At 30.9% G+C, this 19309-nt stretch overlaps 2 protein-coding genes across 2 annotated transcripts; both read right to left on the reverse strand.

Annotated features, from left to right (window-relative positions):
• Positions 1 to 1209: 1209 nt before the first annotated feature.
• Positions 1210 to 6261, reverse strand: LOC25500707 (putative cyclic nucleotide-gated ion channel 13). The gene is made up of 9 exons (XM_024771614.2): positions 6094 to 6261; positions 5628 to 5706; positions 4531 to 5029; positions 4012 to 4224; positions 3599 to 3903; positions 3075 to 3186; positions 2468 to 2704; positions 1987 to 2384; positions 1210 to 1709 (listed from the first exon to the last, which is right to left on the reverse strand). The coding sequence occupies exons 2-9, from the start codon at positions 5654 to 5656 to the stop codon at positions 1409 to 1411; spliced, it is 2094 nt and encodes a 697-aa protein (XP_024627382.1). The 5' UTR covers positions 5657 to 5706; positions 6094 to 6261; the 3' UTR covers positions 1210 to 1408.
• A 5217-nt stretch (positions 6262 to 11478) lies between these two features.
• On the reverse strand, positions 11479 to 19277 carry LOC25500708 (uncharacterized). The gene is made up of 9 exons (XM_013589191.3): positions 18869 to 19277; positions 17874 to 18009; positions 16195 to 16350; positions 15949 to 16054; positions 15202 to 15384; positions 14087 to 14246; positions 13199 to 13512; positions 12431 to 12520; positions 11479 to 11904 (listed from the first exon to the last, which is right to left on the reverse strand). The coding sequence occupies exons 2-9, from the start codon at positions 17886 to 17888 to the stop codon at positions 11837 to 11839; spliced, it is 1092 nt and encodes a 363-aa protein (XP_013444645.1). The 5' UTR covers positions 17889 to 18009; positions 18869 to 19277; the 3' UTR covers positions 11479 to 11836.
• Between the last annotated feature and the right edge of the window lie 32 nt (positions 19278 to 19309).

Here is a 19309-nt window from a genome sequence, read left to right on the forward strand (position 1 = left end):
TTTTCTTGATGCTAACCAAACAAGGCTTTATTTTCACTCAATTTTGAATTTCCATATTTTTCTACCAAAGTGTGTAATTATACTTTTTTTTTTTTATTCCTCAATCATTAATCATCCTCTTCTTTTGTAAACAAAAAATAAATAAAAATAGATCATCCTCTTTGTATATTTTTCTCAAATTATTTGTGTATTTTATGATACTAATATAACATTTTAACTAACATATTATTATTTATTACATTTTAATTATCTAATCACTCTATTAACTATAATTAATAAGGGTTTTGATAAATGAAACATATTTTACCATTAGAATTAATACTTAAAACCATTTTCTTATTAATTGTGTCAAACTCAAAAGAAACATCTAATCTGATATGGAGAGAGTAATTGAGTGGAAATTAAAATTGTAAGAATTGATTAAAATATATCTTCATTTTGGCAAATTGATTCCTTCAATTTTATTTTATTTTTGCAAATTGATGAATACTTTCTTGAAATTATAAAAGGTAATTTAAAATGCTCTTCCATTAACTTTTTCATTAGATATTATGATGTGACAAATTAAGTGGACATGTCATAATTTGCTTACAATTTTTTTATTACAAAAGGTCTAGATCAGTTGGATAACTTATAAAGGTCAGAGCAGATCTCAAGACTCAACGAACGCTAACAAATGCATTTATTAGACATCAAAGATTGTTCTCACACTAGTAAGAGGAGTAGAACGAATAAGCTAACCTTAAGTGACTTGCCTATAAAATTTGGATTATCTTATGAATAAATGTGTCAATAATTACATAATTAGATTGGGATATCTTAACCCACAAGTCCTAGGACAAAAAATAAAGCGAAATTGTTAGCACGAACGCCGTGATCAGGTTCATACCCGACTCCTCTTTATGTGGGTGTGAGTTTTCAATTGCTATTGCTATTTTCGTCTATCTGCAAACTAAAAATTGAGATTTCCTACGATTTCATTGACAATTTATGATGAGGTGATATTAATGTGAGATTAATATTTAGGCCATATTTTTAGTCAACAAAGCGGATGAAGCATTTTGAATGATGCTTTATAATAATTTCAAAGATATATTTGCTGATTAGTAAAAAATGTAGATATATTTTGTGCACATAAGATTTCAAAATCATCAATGAGTGCACAAAAAATTGGCCTTCTAGTAGTAATGTAAAGCAAACCACAATCACTAGACATTACACACTTTCTGCATTTACATATATGCACACACATTTTTAGAAATTCTCAAACAGACAAACACCGCTAGCTAGTTATTTGGGCCTACACAACTACTATAGTTAAATATTTGAAATATATATGCACACTTCTTGAGTTTGGTTTAAAAAAAAAAAAAAACTTGAAAAGAAAACTACTTCTACAACACACTTTTTAGTTTTTTCCAGTGATGAAATCTGGTTCAGCTGGTTTCCTAGGCAAAAGTGGTAGAAATTTCTTTGTCTGTGTCACTCTTTTGCCACTTCTTAAGTGCTTTAATGCATTTGATGCAAACCTTTGTACATATATAGTGGAACCAATGCTTGGTGAAGAAGACTCTTCCTCATTTTCAGAAGCATTTTCCTGTCTTTTTTCCGATTCACGTAACAATTTCTGAGCCCTTTTTTCCCTGTATCGACGCCATACTACTTGTATGAACCGCGCTCCCCATGTCCTCCATTGCAAGGAATAAAACCTGCTCAAACATTGTCATCAATGAGGTTGTGAACCATATTGTCTTTCTTCTTTTTTCATTCTAATGTCTCTTTACTAGGGTCTCACATTTCCTCATATAGCAATCAAAATACTTAGTAAACTTTTTTAGAATTGAATTTTTAATTAGTTAAGCCTCCAATCCAAAGGTGAAATTTTTAGATGACTTCTGCAATGGACCTTGTTTCTTATAATATAAATTTTTTCCACAAAAATGAAATGATGCATTATCAAAGGTGAAAAAACATATCAAGCCTTGCCTGAAAGTGTGTTGGAGTTGTTTTCTGTTAATAAGACGTCGAAATTGGGAAGCAACAATCTTCAAGTCATCATGCATTAGAGCAAAAGCTTCAACTTCCGTAATAGTTTCAACTGTACTAGTTGAAATAGGTAAGTTTGAAGAGGTTGTAGGATCCAAGGCCCATGTTAGAAGCTCCTCTCCACAAAAATCACCAGCCTTGAGTTCGGTCGAGTTAAAGAAACCAGTTCTTCCACCATTTGTCGTGGCAGTCTTAAGTTTTCCGCGCATGATGAAGAGCATTTCGTCCACTGGATCACCTTCACGAACAACGAAACTTTTCTCGGTATAAAGGACCGGCTTCAGTTTATCACACATTGCATCCAACAACTGTTTATCCATGTTGCTGAAAATTGGCACCTATCATCACATGTAAACAAGTATAGTTAAGTAGTTAAAGAAAAAATCAAGTGAAAGATGAGATTACTCTGTATGATACACACTTTTTTAAGTAAATCTAAGCAAAGATGTCTCCTTATGTCTCTTCTCAGATCTTTAGGGAGGTTGCAAATTAGTTTCTCTTCTTCAACGCCTCGATTTTCTTGCCATTTGTATTGTTCATACCGTCGAATTCTTTGCTTCATGTGATCTGGTAGCATACGGTGGCACATCCATTGTTCTGCATCCCTCCTCTTGATTCTCATCTCTTCAACTCTAACAGTTGTAGATTGTAGATATTTCTGTGACAAGTATAAACACAACCTATAATCTTTACTTCATCAGAAAAAACTATAAATTTTCCAACAGATAAAAGATTCATGACGTAGTACACTATATATGTGACTAGGAGTTGTAATTAATGATTCTAATATGTGCATGATCGATATCTTGTCTACTTAAGTAAGGTGGCTTGATAGGCCTAAAATGGTTTTTGATAGCCTATAATTTAACCTTTTTAGTTAAATAAACTTTGAAAAAAGTCTTGGCTTGGTCTATTCTGAAAAAAGTCTGACTTGACATGTGTCTGTTATAGACTAGGTCGTAGGCCCTTGTAAGTCAGTCTGACTTATTTTTACACTTATCTCAGAGTCCTTCCTTACTAAGGATTACCTGCATGTTTCCTATAAGTAATGCAAATAGAACCAATCCAAAGACAGCGATGAATATGGCAAAGATTATCTCCCCAATATAAGTGCTTGTCTTCAGGTTCTGCCCAACAGAACTGCAAATAACAACAAAATTTGACTTTTAAATAGATTGAACTAAGTTTTCCTTGATAAGATGTCACAAAATATTAAATAGTGGTTAGTCCATCGAAACATTGCGAATAAAGTTAAGGCTGCATTTGGAAGAGCTTATGACTTAAAACTTATACAAATGATTGGAGGAACTTACGAAAATAGCTTCTAATTTGTCCTAAGGTTGTTTTAAGCTTATCTTCATAAGCTTTTAAGAAGCTTACAAAATCAACATATGCAATGCGTCAACTATTCATTCTTTATTGTAGAAATATATTATACATAAACTCTATTAATATTGATAAGCACTTATTAACTAAATGCATAATTAAGTTGTTTACTCTATAAGAACACAAGGATATAGAAGTTCCTAAGCAGAGAAGATCAACAACCAACCTCAAATTGCGCAAACCCCACCAAAAGCAGTAGAAGAATTTATGATGAAAGTTTGTATTCAACTCCACCACACGAGACGTTAGAGCATCCATAAATATTCCAAAATTGAAAACTGTTGGGTCAATGATATCATCAGGATCTTTGTAAGGACAAGTAGCAGAATTGTTGAGAATTGAAAAAAGTGTCGAATTGACTCGTCCACAGCTCAGATAGGAATCATCAAAGAACGGAGTATTCTTCAACCGTCTGCGCCAACACCGCAACTCTGATTCTATTGAAAACAAATACCAAAATGCTCCAACAACCTAATATCACAAATAATTTGGATTTTTTATCATAAAACTTAGCTTATAGTAACAAGGAACATACATAAACTAATGCTTGTGACAGAAGTAACAAAATTACAAGCTTACATGACTTGCTAGCATATAAAGAAAGAGATTATAAGCAGCTCCAGCCCATGCTGTCTCAGTTAATATACCAGAAGTGCTTGTTACTTCATTGAACAACGTATAGATTCGCATAAGTCTTGGCGCGTATTGTGTTATTATCGTATACTTCAACCAATCCTTTGTTATATATGGAACTGAGCCTTGTGGAATTGGAATCATAGCTAAAATCACCATCTAATAACACAGCATTAAAATGTTAAAACAACATCATAGTATTATGTATTTCTCATTATAAATTAAACTGAAATCAAAATTATTATTACAGTTGACTTCGCATGTATCGTAAGATAACGATAGCTATGCTTAAGAGCACTAGTTAGGTAATCTAGAAATGATTTGTATTTATTGAAAAATTCACATTCTATTACATTGATAACTTAAGAAACTAAACTTCTGAATAAGTACTTTTAACTTTTGATTGGTCCTTAAGGAACTCCTTAGAATATGCTTAAATAAAAAAATCACTTTGAGTTCTGATACCTGAGGAAGTGGAAGAATTGATAGAATGTCAATGATGAAGTGAGAACTTAAGTATCTCATTGCTATAGCAAAAGGATCATCAACCGGCTCTCCCCTTCCAAAAATGCGCGAAGAAGGTGCAATAAACCCGGTTCGAAACTGAAAGACGATGCGAATAATGTAGAAAAGATCGAAAAACGTCCGAAGAACACTAGCAGTAATCTTCAATGTTCCATTCAAATTAAGGCATTTTCTCTGGTCATCAATCACAGGGATGTAAAAGAATAATGGATCCATAGATACTGCCATCACACATGTTATAACAAAGATCTTGTTCCATTTCTGAAGTAGTGGACCTTGTGGATCAAGAACACTACACCTAGAAGCTGGTTTTTCCAATGATTCATTATTTTTTTCTGGAGTAACACTTGGTTTAGATTTTCTTTTTTCAAATCCATCAATTGAAGAATCATATTGTGAAAAATTAAAAGATGATGATTCTGACTTCCAATCTTCAAATCTGGACATAAATATAAACTAAGTTAAGGAACATATCATATTTTTTGTCACATGTCATAGAAAAAGCTCATGACTTAAAATTGAAAAATAATCAACTAGGAAAACCATAGATTTATGCTTAGTTTATATACTATATGATATATCATATATTTTAGTCACTCATAGTATTATGGTCATATTTTGAACTACTAACTTGTGAATTCGGATTCCTTGCGGTCACGGATTGTTAGTAGCATTAACACAGTCAGCAGCACATCGGTGACCTTTGGATAGAGATCAGATGGTTCTGATTTCAAGCTCAACATTTTAGATTTTAAAAGGAATCAAAATCTGCATTAAAATATGGACCGTTTCGATATCAATCAAATGACCACCGATGTGTTGACTACGTGATTGAGTGCAATCAGTGACTATAGGAAATCCGAATTCGTGTAGGCAATTATAACTTTCGTTCTTTTTGTAAAATAATTAAAACGATACCTTTTTTTTTTTTTTTTTTTTTCTAAACAAAATAAATGAATCACTTTTTTTTCTAATACAAAAGAAAAGTATAGCAACTGAAACAACAGAACATGTGATGCTAAAATAACACTGCAAACCTCACAAATTTCTTTTCATTTGTAGTCATGCTTTATAGGAAATACACTTTACTTGAACAACAGAAAATTCACTGCATCCCTGAAAAATCCATCTTGAAATTAGAATTTTTGAGTTCACACATAACTAGAAAAAAAGGTAAGCTATTTTATGTATGACTATAAGTGGTGCATGGCTATAAAATGATTATCCAATTTCATTATTTAGGTTGTTTATGTTTGTAATATAAGTTAATTAATAAAATAAATATAACACACTAAGCATGAGAAGAATACAAAGAAGACTTAAATATTTATTGAAAACATGTAAGTCAATCTCCATATCAAACTGAGAGAAGGGTTGGCTTCACATGAACCATAAAGTAGTAGAGATCAGTGTAAAATAGTAGAAGGAAAAGGAAAAACAGTAAACACCACCAAGGTTGGTTTTGATAGATAAGTGAGAAAATGAAGTTTCTTTTTCTGTTACCTTAACAATAGGAACCAAAGCAGAGAGACGAAGAGTTTAAAACTCATAAAAGTAAAGAATATGTTGCATGCAACATTGTTAAGAAAGAGTTTCTATGGTTACTTGTTGATGTGAGTATTAGAAGAAGAAGAAGAGAAAGGGAAAGAGCGTAAATGACGTAGACAGTGTGATGATAGTCTTATGTCAGTGAGGGTACACGACAAATAAATCATTGTTTGCTCATTTACATGCAAAATAAAATGCTCTCTCCATTTATTTACTTTTGATGTTATTATATAAATTTAGAAAGCATCAATTGGTATATATATTTGATGTTCATATAAACTTAGAAAGCATTGATTGGGTTACATAAGTAAATGTTCCCACTAAATGTACCAACATTTAATTTTAACCCCTCTAAAATATTCTTTAGGATTTTGGTCCTTCTAAAATTTTTCATCTATGAATTCAATTAATTAGTCTATGCTCTACATTGAGTATTACACTAGAGCAGGGACTAATTTCATAGATGAAAAATTTTAGAGGGACCAAAAACCTAAAAAATATTTTAGGAGGATTAAAATAAAATATTGGTATATTTAGGGGAACTATTTGCTTATTTAACCCTAAAATATTTATATTTAATTCTCAACATTGGTTTATGAGTGAGTGTGATCTTCACCTCCCCGGTTGGTTTTGTAAGGTTAGTTAGGTCAAAGGTTATCCAAAATTTGTGGGTCATCTGCTAACATATTGATTTGTTGTTTCCACCGTCGCTCCATGGTATTTTCCTTGGTCATTTCCAACAATCAAACCATGCATATTTAGAATGAGTCCAAGGATTTTTAATCTATAAAATAAATAAAAAATAATTTCCATGATTAAATATATCCCTTCCAAATCAACCAAAAATCTCAAGATGAACATGATCAAGCTTGATGGAACTGAATAAGGGAGTAGTACAACAAAAGTAGCTAGCATCCACCAAAATGAATGATTAATATAACTTTATATCTTTCAGTCATGATCCTTGACCAAATGTGTCGTGTGATATATGGCCCATAAGAAAGTGGAGAAGCTGTTATTTCCTTGCACTCAAACCTCTCTTGCCTTTGCTTATGGTTGTTGTAGAGAAATAATAAGGAAGGAGAAAATATCAATTGCATGGAAAAAGAGATAATATTTCTATATTTTAAGATATATAATAATTTCAAATGTTTGGTAAACACAACTTAGTTAATAACTATAAAAATGTTAATATGCAAACGTCGGAGTTCGAATATAATTTTTTCATTTCATTTTTCTTTTTGAGTATCCAATAAAAGAAATGATTTTGTAAAATTCAAGTTTTAATATCTACTTTAATAAATGAAAACTATACAACTAATTTGCTTAATTTAAAAAATAAATATTTTATTTTATTTCTTTTACATAAAATCTCATCCGAAGTAATATTTTGTACAATCTTAATGGATAATAACAAAGTAATTTTCATGTATTATCAAATATCATTTCCATCAATGATATGAATTTAAAAGGAATATTCTGGCTTCCACATCATATTTTGTCTCTGCTGCCAACATTTTCACCACTTTATGACTTGTTTGATACATTACTATACACTAAGGGACATTAAAAAGTTGAAAAGAAATAAAAGGAAATTAAAGAAGGAAGGAAAAAGAGGGACACAAATGAAGAAAGAAAGAAAGAAAGAAAGAAAGAAAGAAAAAACAGCAAAGTTTACAATTATGCGATCCCACGTGATACGTGTGATATCTTTTTCTGCTTTAAAGAAGGAAATTAACGATCCTTCGAGATCATATAACAGCTAAAATTTATAATTAAAAAGGTAAAGTTTCTAAAAAAAAACTAAAACTACTCAATGTTTTTTGTTGTTGATGGAAAGGAATGAAATTAATAATAAACGAGGGGACTATAAGAGTGACACAATCTTTCAAAACAAAAAAAACAGAGTGACACAATGAGCAAAATGCATAGAACCTAATAAAAGGGCACAACCTCTCTAAAATATTCAAAGACAAAGAGACTTGTGTTCCAAGGAAGCTAAGAAATCAGCAAACTTGTTAACATCATGAGCGATATAAGTTGCACTAAAGGGTGCCAATTAGAAAATCGAAGAAGTTGCATAATATCGTCAAGAATGGAACGGAGGGAGGAGAGTTAGTGGCTCAGTTGTTAAGGCGTCGATAGAATTAATCTTTGAATAGAAGTGATTAGCCATTTTTCCAGAATCATCGCGAATAATTACCCCCAAGGTGTTGCCATTGGCCGGGATAAATGACCCATCTACTTTTGCTTTGAAGAAGCCGACTGACAAGCTACCGTCGCATTTTCTCACATATATGAAGAAAAGTTGTTCCCTCAAAAAAAAAATGAAGGAAACTTATTCTTTTGTGTGTAGACGTGTTTAATTCTAATTTAAATTTTATCTCTTAACAAAAAAATATCATCATGTAGCATGGTTAAAATCAATGTTAAAAAATTTGGACCAATCATAGAATTGGTTCCAAGATTCAAAGGTTCAAGTAGAACTCAAACATAATCAAACTAGTGACAATTAAATAATACTTTTATCATTTAATTTATATATACCGTCAATGTAAGAGTTTTTATTTTGTCAATCAATCATTAGTGTCATGTTATTTAAAATATTTGACTTTTATCCTAACATATGGTTGTAGAGTAAATGATAAAGAATTTAGTCCAATCATTCAATTATTTTTTCTCTTTAAGTTTTTTAAGATATGTGTGTGCGTCTAACCACGTTTTATTTATGTTTGTGACTATATAAGTATTTCTCTAAGTTGTATGTGATGTAAGTATAAATTTGCCAACACTAACAATATATCAAGAAGAAGAAGAAGAAAAATTGATAAGTATCGATATATGATAATTAAACTCATATTTCTAACCTTTTAATACAATTTTATATTATATTATAACATAAATTTAAATTAAATACAATTCATATAGTAAAAGAATTCATAAACATTTTACATATTGAGATTCGAATGATAGACCGGTTCAACTAGCCATGCCTGGTTTTTAGAACTTTTTTTCTTTCTTTCTTGGATTTAAGTAATAGATAAGTTATTTTTGAGATGATTTTACTTCCCGTAATTGCGACCACCACCTGTTTTTTATTTTTATTTTAAATGAAAGTTCATATTATGTGTTACAAGATAATTTCTTTCACGGTCACAAATACAAATTCAAATCAATTATGCATGCACACGAAAATACACATAACCAATATTTTCAATAATAAAATGATTTTTTTTCCTCTTTCTACTTTTTTTCATTTGTGGGTGTGTCTAAAGTCCTAAACCATTTACAATTGTGGTTGTGGCCATGCAAGCATTGTTTGTATACAATATATAAATTTTAGAATAAATTACATTTATCTTTCTTCAGAGATAATTAAATTACAACTGCTCATTCCTTTTATGTCAAATTATTCCTTCCTCTCATTCCTTATGCAAAACACTTTAGAGAAAATTATTATCTCCATCCTTATGCTTGCATTACATTCTCATTCTCTCTTATTTTAAATCTATATTTTTCTCCCATAGAAACTTTTTTATTTTTAATAATTTAGTGACAAAATCTAACAAACAATATGCGGAAAAAATGGGTATTACATGTCTATTTTAAATTTTTCTTTTGAAGGAATTACATGTCTATTTTAATATAATCAAAATTCTAATTCATGTTTTCTCTATTTTTTATTCACACTATTTTTTTTAAATTGATTCAAAATATATTTTTTTTTGAAGGACAAAATATTATTAACATAAAACTTAAAATACTATTATAAAATATAAAGCAATACAAAATAAAAGTAAAATTTTGAAGGAAAAAAACTACTAAAGCCGGTAAAATGTCACTATTTAAAAATGAATTTTATATTCTAAATTATTAAATCAATAATAAATATTCAATTTTAATTATCATTGATATTAAAACTTTTAAAAAAAAAATAAGTTAGTTTTTCTTAAATAGTGGCTCAAAGTTAGTACATATTTAATTCTAAAGGGAATAAAGTGTAATTCAAGCATCTCTTAAGTGAGGAGAGCATCACTTACTCTTGGGTTTTACCTCTCAAGATAAAAGAGTGTATATTTTTATAAAAAATGAGAGGACTGTAATTCAAGTTTTTCTTAAAGAGAGAACTTATTGTATCAATTTGTCATTTTTTTAACATGATTCCTTTTTAAAATTTCTCTCATTTCCAAACTCCCAGCTTTCAATTTCAATTTTCTTCGTGATTCTAAGAATTTTAATATGGTAATAGGTGTTCATTTTTATTTTTTATTTTTAAAAGAGTCTTTTATTTCACAAAGGTATATCATTATGGTTCATTCCTATTAAAATATGTTGTAGAGAGGACCATGTCGATATACTTTACGAAATATAAGACAATTTAAAGAAATACAAAATATAAAACTAATAATATTAATAGCTGTCAATTGATATATAACAAAAGAACTATAGCTTAGTGATTAACTTGTCATTTTGATCACTAAAAATGTAACGAGTAATCACTGTAGTCTTCAATTTATTAAAAAAATTAAATATTTTTTTATCGTGCATTATGTTAGTCAAAATAATCTGTTACGTTGAAATGCTCTGTTAATTTATCATATTAATCCTTTAATATACTACTGACTTATTGTCGTATTAGTTTTTATAAATATTTATATCAGTCTCTATATGAAAAGAGTTAACATGAGCATCGAAAAAAGATTTTAACGTTAAAGACTATGCTAGAAATGACATGACTATTTATCTGTAGTGGGAGCAACTAATCTGTCCTAAAATAATTGGCACGTCAACAATGTTTCTCCGAATTTGCAATTGTGTCCGACATAACATCCCGACACAGACCTTACTAGGTTGTACTGCTGAGTATCTACATTATTATTAGAAAACTCTGAATATGTTCATGTACTTTCGCAACAAACTAGGATTAGCCATAAGACCCAAAGCTAATAGATACCCCATAAGAATTATCCATAATGAATAAGATCTTTACCTTAATAAATGAATCCCCACATAATTTTGCAAATGATTGTCATCATATCCAACCTGATTCGTGCCACACATTAATTGAAGTATAGAAGGACATGTTTGTGTTTACGAGGTTTCAGTTTAGTTTTAGACTTTTAGTGTTTGGTCTTGTAATCTCACAAGAGTCAAGTTGAAATCCTAAATAATGATAATTAGTGTAACATTAATAAATAATGATTTTTTAATCTATTTTTAAAAATGAAAATAAAAAGTATAGGACATTTTAACTACTTGTTGGTACTATCGGATGAACTTCTAACATGTCAATTGTTACAGTTGGGATGTCAAGGAAATAAACTTAGCACTATAATAATATAATGCGAAACTACTAACTAGAAATTACATTAAATTTTGCAGAGTGACAAGGATCCAAGCAACAATATATAAATTTATATATATCCAAATGCATCAAATGAATCACATCCTAAGCACTGTCCTCACCTCTCCCTAATAATAGATATATCTCAAAAGAATTCAAAAGATTACAACTAAATGTAACAATTGACATTCAAATTTCCACAGTATTAATGAAATATATTATATAATAAGATAAGGCTGCCTACACTTCGGTTACAGTATAGCCTGTATGCCAAGTAAGCTTAGGTGACATTTATTAATCCTAAATTTTCTCCCTAACCTAAGAATTAATGTGCAACAAGCAACTTTCCTCCACTTAAGTTGAAGGTTTCTCCTCATCTGATTGAGAGCATGGAGGCTCAGAATTAACAAAAAAGTCATCCACTGTAATTAAAACCATAAGGTAAGATGTAAGCATCTTTGGTTTATCAAATTCTAACTTACAAATAAAATTAAAAGCAATAACAGAATATGAAGAACATATTAACTCTATAAGACCTACATCCCGAACCTAATACAACCTGGCACATTGGCCTGTTTCGATTAACTTATTTGAGTTTATCTACTGGCATAAATACTTGCGAGACTGTTTAAGAGAGCTTATGGAAATTGTTTGACATGTTGACAAGCTGCTTTTAGCTTATTTTCATAAGCTCTCTAGGATAGCTTATGAAAATAGCTTATAACTTATATAAAAATAGTTTGACTTTAATTATGTTTTTATTATACAAATAGCTTATACATACGAACTTATATGATAGCTCTTATGATATAAACGCTTAACTATGTTGTGGTTCAAAACTTAAGATCTTATTTGATTGTCAACTAAATCTTGTAGGACTGCTATATTCATCAAAGTTATTAAAATTTAGGACATGTAAAAAGAATCAAAATGTGCATTTAAAATTACCTATATCCTGTTGATCTGGAGATTCAAGCAACATGTCTGAATCAGATGGCAAAAATGGCGAACCCGGATAGTTTCCTAGAGCTCCAAGATCTGCAAAGAGTTCAACATATTTCATTGCGAAAATACATCATGATAGGACTACTATTTTGAAGTCTTAGGGCTTGCTTGGTGTCGACAGATTGGTGAACATACAAAATCTTAAGTAGAATCCTTGACTGAATTGAATCCAAGGTGTGAGATTTTCCATCATTTACTTGAAATTGATAGCACTTAAGTCATCGATAGCAAACTTAGAAATTGTTAATGGTGCTGCCAATATATTTTGTATCTTTTGATAACAACAGAAAATGTTTGCATGCTAACAGTTCTCCACAGATAAGGAAACACAGACACAACTCAAAATCAAATATTAAATTATTAACAAACAATAAGTGCATCATTCTTCTTTTCAGAGGACAAATTTTCCTACATTCTAGAAAAAATTATGCAAACAGCTTATAATTTATATGAAAACAATTTGACTTTTATATTTTTTTATTATAGAAATAGATTATACATAAGCACTTACTACTCCGGGTCTCAAATAAGTAACTGGTCAAAGAAAGTTTGATGAATTTGGTTCAAATTTTGGACCATATACATCAACTTTCTCTGACCAATTTTTCCTTATATTTGAGACCAGAGGGAGTATATAATAAGCACTTAATTAGTCTGGTTAACCAAGCAGGATCTATATATCTAAAAAGAAGATCATAGATAATAAATGACCTCCCAAGTTTGGTAAATCTGCGGTTAAGTCTGATAGGCTAAAATTCCACTGAATTTGATCCAGCGATCTAGAAATCCCGTTCCCGCCATCCGGTGCAAGCTGCAGTCCTACCGAACTTACCACATCAGAATTAAATGCTGAATCAAGAACTGATGCATCTGTGCCCATTCCTGATATTTCCGATGCAGTGAAAGGGAAATGACCACTCGATGCCACTGATGTTGGACTCACTGGCATTTCTGAGACAGATGACATTGTACCGTTTTGTGGAATCATAGGAGCCATATCAGGAGCACTGTGGTCCATCACCATGCTTCAATAACCACAAATGCAGAGCAAATTACTTATAAAAGAAAATAAAAAAAGATCCTCCGCATTCAACCAATTAACCTACTCCCTCTATTCATTTTTAATTGTCATCGTCGTAGAAAAAATATTGTTCCTATTTACTTATCGTCTTCAAAGTTCAATGTAACATTAATTATTACTTGTCAATACTACCCTTATTTATTCCAGAGAGAAATAGATGAAATGAGATGATAAATGATTGAGAATATTGTAAGAAAAAAATGAATAGTTCTATCAAAAGTAATAAGATTTATTGGTTGTCTTGGTAAGTATAAGAAGTCCTAAAATGACAACTAAAAAGGAACTGAGGGAGTGAAACCTAAGTGCATGACGGCCACAATGATCAAGGCATAAAATGAGAAATACAAAAGCTATCTATGCAAGATCATCTACAAACAATCTCAACTGTAATATTGTCCAGAATTTAATTTGTATGCATATTTTTTTTACACATGCATCCATTCACATTGTCATATAGATATTTGTGGAGATACATAAAATGATATCATGGTATGATTTGATTGGATGCAAGTACTCACTCATTCCCAGAATTCATCCGAATGGGGTGGAAATTGCTCGGTGCAGGGACTCCATTAACCACATGACAACTTGACATGCCCATGGAGTCCATATGAGGCTGACCTGCGGCTGGCATAGGATGCTGCTGTAGTACTGGATATCCCATAGGTAGATTGTTAACTGCACTGCAAACAAATGGTGTTAAAGAATAATGGAGGAACATGAAGAAAAGATAAAGCATAGAAAGGAACTTAGTTATGCATAAATTCCTAATCCGTCATTTAACACCGAAAGGTATTTTTTTTTAAAATTAAAAATAAAAAAAAAGACTGCATAAGGCTCAAATATTCTCAGGCCATCAAGGACAAGAAAGGAAAGTTTCCACTATCATAATAAGAACAATCTTGTAATGGTACTAATATTTAACATTTCTCGAGTATCCAAACTTCTTAACTGTCCAAAGATTTGGAAAAATCTATATATTATATTTGGAATGAAGTTAGGAATAATGCTCATGATAGTTTTTAGAATTTAGGTTGCTTATTAGTTCACTTTAATATAATCAAGGAGTTTCCACAATTGCAATATCATGTGTTATTGGATAACGCTTTCAATCAGGAATCAACAATGACATCAATTGTTAGAGGTTCCAAAAGTGCATTGATGGTAGTTATAACATAATATAATCATTAGGTTTAGAAACCTTGTTCTCATGCTTCGACCCTATTAAAAGGGAGGGTGATTCCATAGGTGATTAGTATTGTATGAATATCATGCATCGACCTAGATATGTACTTGAGCAGCTCATATATATATATATGGGTTTTGCTAGAAGACACCTTTTATGAAGGTGTCTTTTAGCAAGTTATTCTATGAGCATTTGCTAAAAGACACCAACTAATTTTTATGAAGGTGTCTTTTAGCAAAGTAACTAAAAAGTGGAAATCACACCTTGAGGTGTGGGTTGCTAAAAGACACCTTCTTGGGTGGCTTCTAGCAAAACCCTATATATATATATATATATATATATATATATATATATATATATATATATATATATATATATATATCAATGATATTACATGTTATGAACTCTTCATATTCATTAAATATGAAGAGAGGGGTAAGAATTTACCAGGCATAGGGTGGATTCCATTCTGTATTGGAGCCAATGGAACCTTTGGAGGCATGGGACACTTCATTAGATGATACTGATGCTCAAGTAAATGATTGAATAAAAGTATCTGCTTTTTCAATTTTAGTCTAACATAGTAGGCTCTGAAGAAATCAGCATTCTCCTCTTCTAACTTCTGCCACACTGAATTAATAAAAGCATCAATTCCAAAGCAAGGTCACACAAGTTTGTATACATTTTTGAAGGAAATTATATTACGAGAATGCATGGTACGCATTGTATTAAAATCAATGTAAACTATCAAGTTATGTTGATTTTCATGTTACCAATTTATGGATAAACCTGTGTTATTTAGATAAGACGGAAAATCATTTGAGGGCCTGCTCTGATGTTCAAGTTTATCTAATGGCATGATTACTTTTAAAATTGTTTAGAAGAGCCTATGGAAACAACTTAATACACGTCCATAAGTTGTTTTAAGCTTCTTTCCATAAACTTTCCAGAATAGCTCATGAAAACAGCTTATACGAAAACAGTTTGACTTCATTTTATCTTTTATCATAGAAATAGCCTATAAATAAGCATGTATATGAAAAGCATTTATAATATAAGCACTTGATTAAACTGTTTATCAAAACAGGGCCTAAATGTATAAAAGTTTTTCAGTGAATAACATTGCAATAGATAACTAATTTTTAATTCGAATACAAAACATAAATGGCATGACTGAGGCCTAAAGATGCCTACCAAGAGCTGTAAATCCGGGATCTATCTTTGCCCGATTCAGTAGAGTTTTAACCACTTCATCTTTATTCATATATAATTGCAGGCACCTTTCTATTAAATTCTGGACCTACAAAAGTTTTTGGAATAAATCAAAGGGAAAAGAAACGGATTAAGTTATTCAATCCACAAGACAAAGGAAGAAAATGAAAAGTAGAGAACTATAGAAAACTAGTCAAAGTGTTTATCAAAGAACTATGATATGCTTACAAGCTCAATATCCTGCCGTGAAACCTTTTTGCTATCATTGCTTGAAGCAGATGCTGAGCCTGAGTCTGCAACAGGAGCATCAGTTGTGTGATTGTTCGGATGTTCACTCTTGGGCTCGTGTGAAGCTTGAGTTGATGACTGTAATTCTTCTGAGTTCTACAATTCCATAAAAGGGTATATTTAGTTTAATTGTAATATTGCAAGCAGCAAAGTGTTATGAAACAAATCTAGATAATCATGCAGAGTTTGCATCACCATAAGAGTAGGAAGCAAGGCAACATTCTCCAATATTGAAAACATTGCCAACTCAACAGCCAAGTCTTATCTCACTGGGTGGGTCAGCTACATCGAACAAACGACGTCATGTTCTATCAAATATCATATTTCTATCCAACTCATTAATCTCTAGATCTTTCTTAACAGTTTTTCTTATAGTTTCTCTAGGTCTTCCTCTACCTCTAGTGATTTGACTCCCCTTCATTTGATCTACTCTCCTTACTACAAAATCCTCAGGTCTTCTCTCTACATGCCCAAACCATCAGGCCTAGTTTCCACCATCTTTTCTACTTAGATGCTACCTCAACTCTCTCTCTAATGTTGTCATTTCTAATCTTATCTCGTCTAGTCTTACCAAACACCCAACGCAACATCATCATCTATGACACAGTTAATTTATTTTCGTGCCGGTTCTTGACAACCCAACACTCTCCCATACAACATTACCGGTCTTACGACTGTCCAATAAAAATTTCAATTCAACTTGAGTGATACTTTCGTATCACATAAAACATTCCTGGCCCAAAGCTCGCTAATTTTTCAAAACATTAAATATGTACAAATTAGGTAGCTTAACAAAGCATTACTGTAAATTAGACAAATTGAAATAGCTATGGCTGTTATTGCTAGCTAAACCAACAGAAGATTAAAAAACCACCACGCAAACTTCCATTTCTCCAATATAGAGACCATCGTCTCCAAGTATTGCCAGAAAATTCATTATGCTAACAAAGTATTATAATTACAGTTCTTCCCCAAACAACCAAATTAACAACTTCATACATGCAACAATTCATCAATCTCCAGTCACCAACAGCTACAAAAATATAGTCTGTTTACTTTCTAAAAAACTTTCTGAGTTTTTATTTTCTAAAATTTATGCTCATTTTAAATTGCTAGCAAGGAGATGGAAAACTCATGAAGTAAACAGTTGTGAAAGAGAGATGGAAGACAAGCTAGAAATAGTGCATTTCTAGAAACAATGATAACATTGTTTTGCCATTTTCAAAATATCAAAAAATGTTATATCTGTTTTTAAAACTTGTTAAAGAAAATGGCAATGGAAATATTGGACCTATATGCTTTTATGTTTATTTGTTGAAGTAAAAATTAATATAAGGAAACACATAAGAAAATTCATAGAAAAACACTATCCACAATGGGTCACATACAATACAAAATAAGAATGTGTACTCTATTTAATTGCAGAGCAAACTTTTAATAACAAATTGGTTTTCAAAATGTTTATTAATAAAACTTTTAAGCAATTTCCTTACGATGAATGCATCATTTCGACAGAAAAATGCATAACAAGCATACAAGAAGTTGAGGTTCAACCTAGATATTTAAAGGAACAGTATCATGCATTTCTATTTTAGTATTGAGGTGTATGATGGGAAAACCTGCAAGTTCTTCATTTCAGTTGAAAGAAGGCTGAGTGCATGTCTTTTGAGAAATGGCAGTAATCACTAACTTCCACTGAACTCAAGATTGTTCACTTATATGTCCAATACACCGCCGTATATGAATAAATTTCATCTGTAACAAGAAGACCAATGAGAGAATTGTAAACCAAGCCGCTTCAATAATCGTTAAAAATTATCGAAAGAGTATGCTCAACATCAAACAAATACTCATATGATAAAGAAAATGAAATTTCCTATGCAGTTAATCATGTAAAAAGCTTTACACCAATAGTACACTTAAATATTTGTTTTGAAATGGCTATACTACACCAAAATATTATTTTTAGTATATAATAAATTGTACATTTGAAAGCTTATTATAAAGGTTTACTAATACATTTATTACCATACTAAAGTAAATATGAGCAAATTATGTTGATGTAAGTCTGAGATGCAACAAAACACCACATTCCAATAGTTTTTTTTTTTTATTCAACTTAACAATTCTTTTAGAAGGATTAAGATATTCCATTCCACCACAATTTTTAACATGAACTTTGAATTTCTTCACAAATAGAACAGATGAAAGTTGCATCTAATTCTCCATAATACTAGACAATAATTAATATCTCAGTTTTTTCAGAACCCCTCAAACAACAAATAAAAATTGAATTCTTAGTATCTCCACTGAAATCAGATAAACAAAACAACCCTTTTGAATCTCAAGTAAAAAACAGAAAATTTTAATACAAATAAAATAAAATGAAAAAAAGTAGATAAAACAAAAATTGAAGTAAACCAGATCTAAATTGTGAATGAAGAGTTGAGAACTAAAACATGATTGACCAAACAAAAATTTCCTTCAAAGGAACAAACTTTTTAAGCTACAAGACAACATAGAACAACCCAAATGCATCAAACACAAAAATAAACAACTCATGAACCAAAAATGGAACTTTAAGATCTAAAAAAAAAAAAGATAAAATTATTACCTCACACACCCAGTTCCTGAATCTGCAACACCTCAAAGAAAAAACCAAAAAAAAAAAAACTATTTTTTATTTCGACAAATTGAGAAAGAAAAAAACCCACGAAGAAGTTCAAGGTAAAGTAGGTTGAAAATTATGCATCTTGAAAAAGATTGAAACTTTGGGTGAAATAGAGAAAAGTAAGAAATGGGTTTTGAAGTTTGAAGTTGAAGTGAATAATGAGAATAGTAGCAATGAGGTTTAAGGAGAGAGAGAGAGAGAGAGAGAGAGAGAGAGAATGGGAGAGATATTTTTGAAAAGGGTGGAAAATGATATTTACAATAGAGACAGAGAGAACACAAGTGTGTGTGGGAGAGAAGAGAATTACAGAGAGAGAGAGAGAGAGAGAGGGATCTTCAAATGAAAGAAATGGGGGTGAGTGAATAACGAAACAAAAAAAAGAGG

The sequence above is a fragment of the Medicago truncatula genome, chromosome 8 (genome assembly GCF_003473485.1).
Source record: "Medicago truncatula cultivar Jemalong A17 chromosome 8, MtrunA17r5.0-ANR, whole genome shotgun sequence".
Lineage (NCBI taxonomy): Eukaryota > Viridiplantae > Streptophyta > Magnoliopsida > Fabales > Fabaceae > Medicago > Medicago truncatula.

Bases quoted from the DNA above. Each gene is read 5' to 3' on its own strand.
- LOC25500707 (XM_024771614.2), bottom strand. From the start codon at position 5,656: ATGACTACAAATGAAAAGAAATTTGTGAG. The intron at 5,030-5,627 runs GTTTGCAGTGTT...ATTTATGTCCAG, and splicing joins AATGAAAAGAAATTTGTGAG to ATTTGAAGATTGGAAGTCAG. The intron at 3,187-3,598 runs GTTGGTTGTTGA...TGTTATTTGCAG, and splicing joins TGGGGTTTGCGCAATTTGAG to TTCTGTTGGGCAGAACCTGA.
- LOC25500708 (XM_013589191.3), bottom strand. The intron at 14,247-15,201 runs GTAAATTCTTAC...TTTGCAGTGCAG, and splicing joins TGGAATCCACCCTATGCCTG to TTAACAATCTACCTATGGGA. The intron at 12,521-13,198 runs GTCATTTATTAT...AACTCTTTGCAG, and splicing joins AGATTTACCAAACTTGGGAG to ATCTTGGAGCTCTAGGAAAC.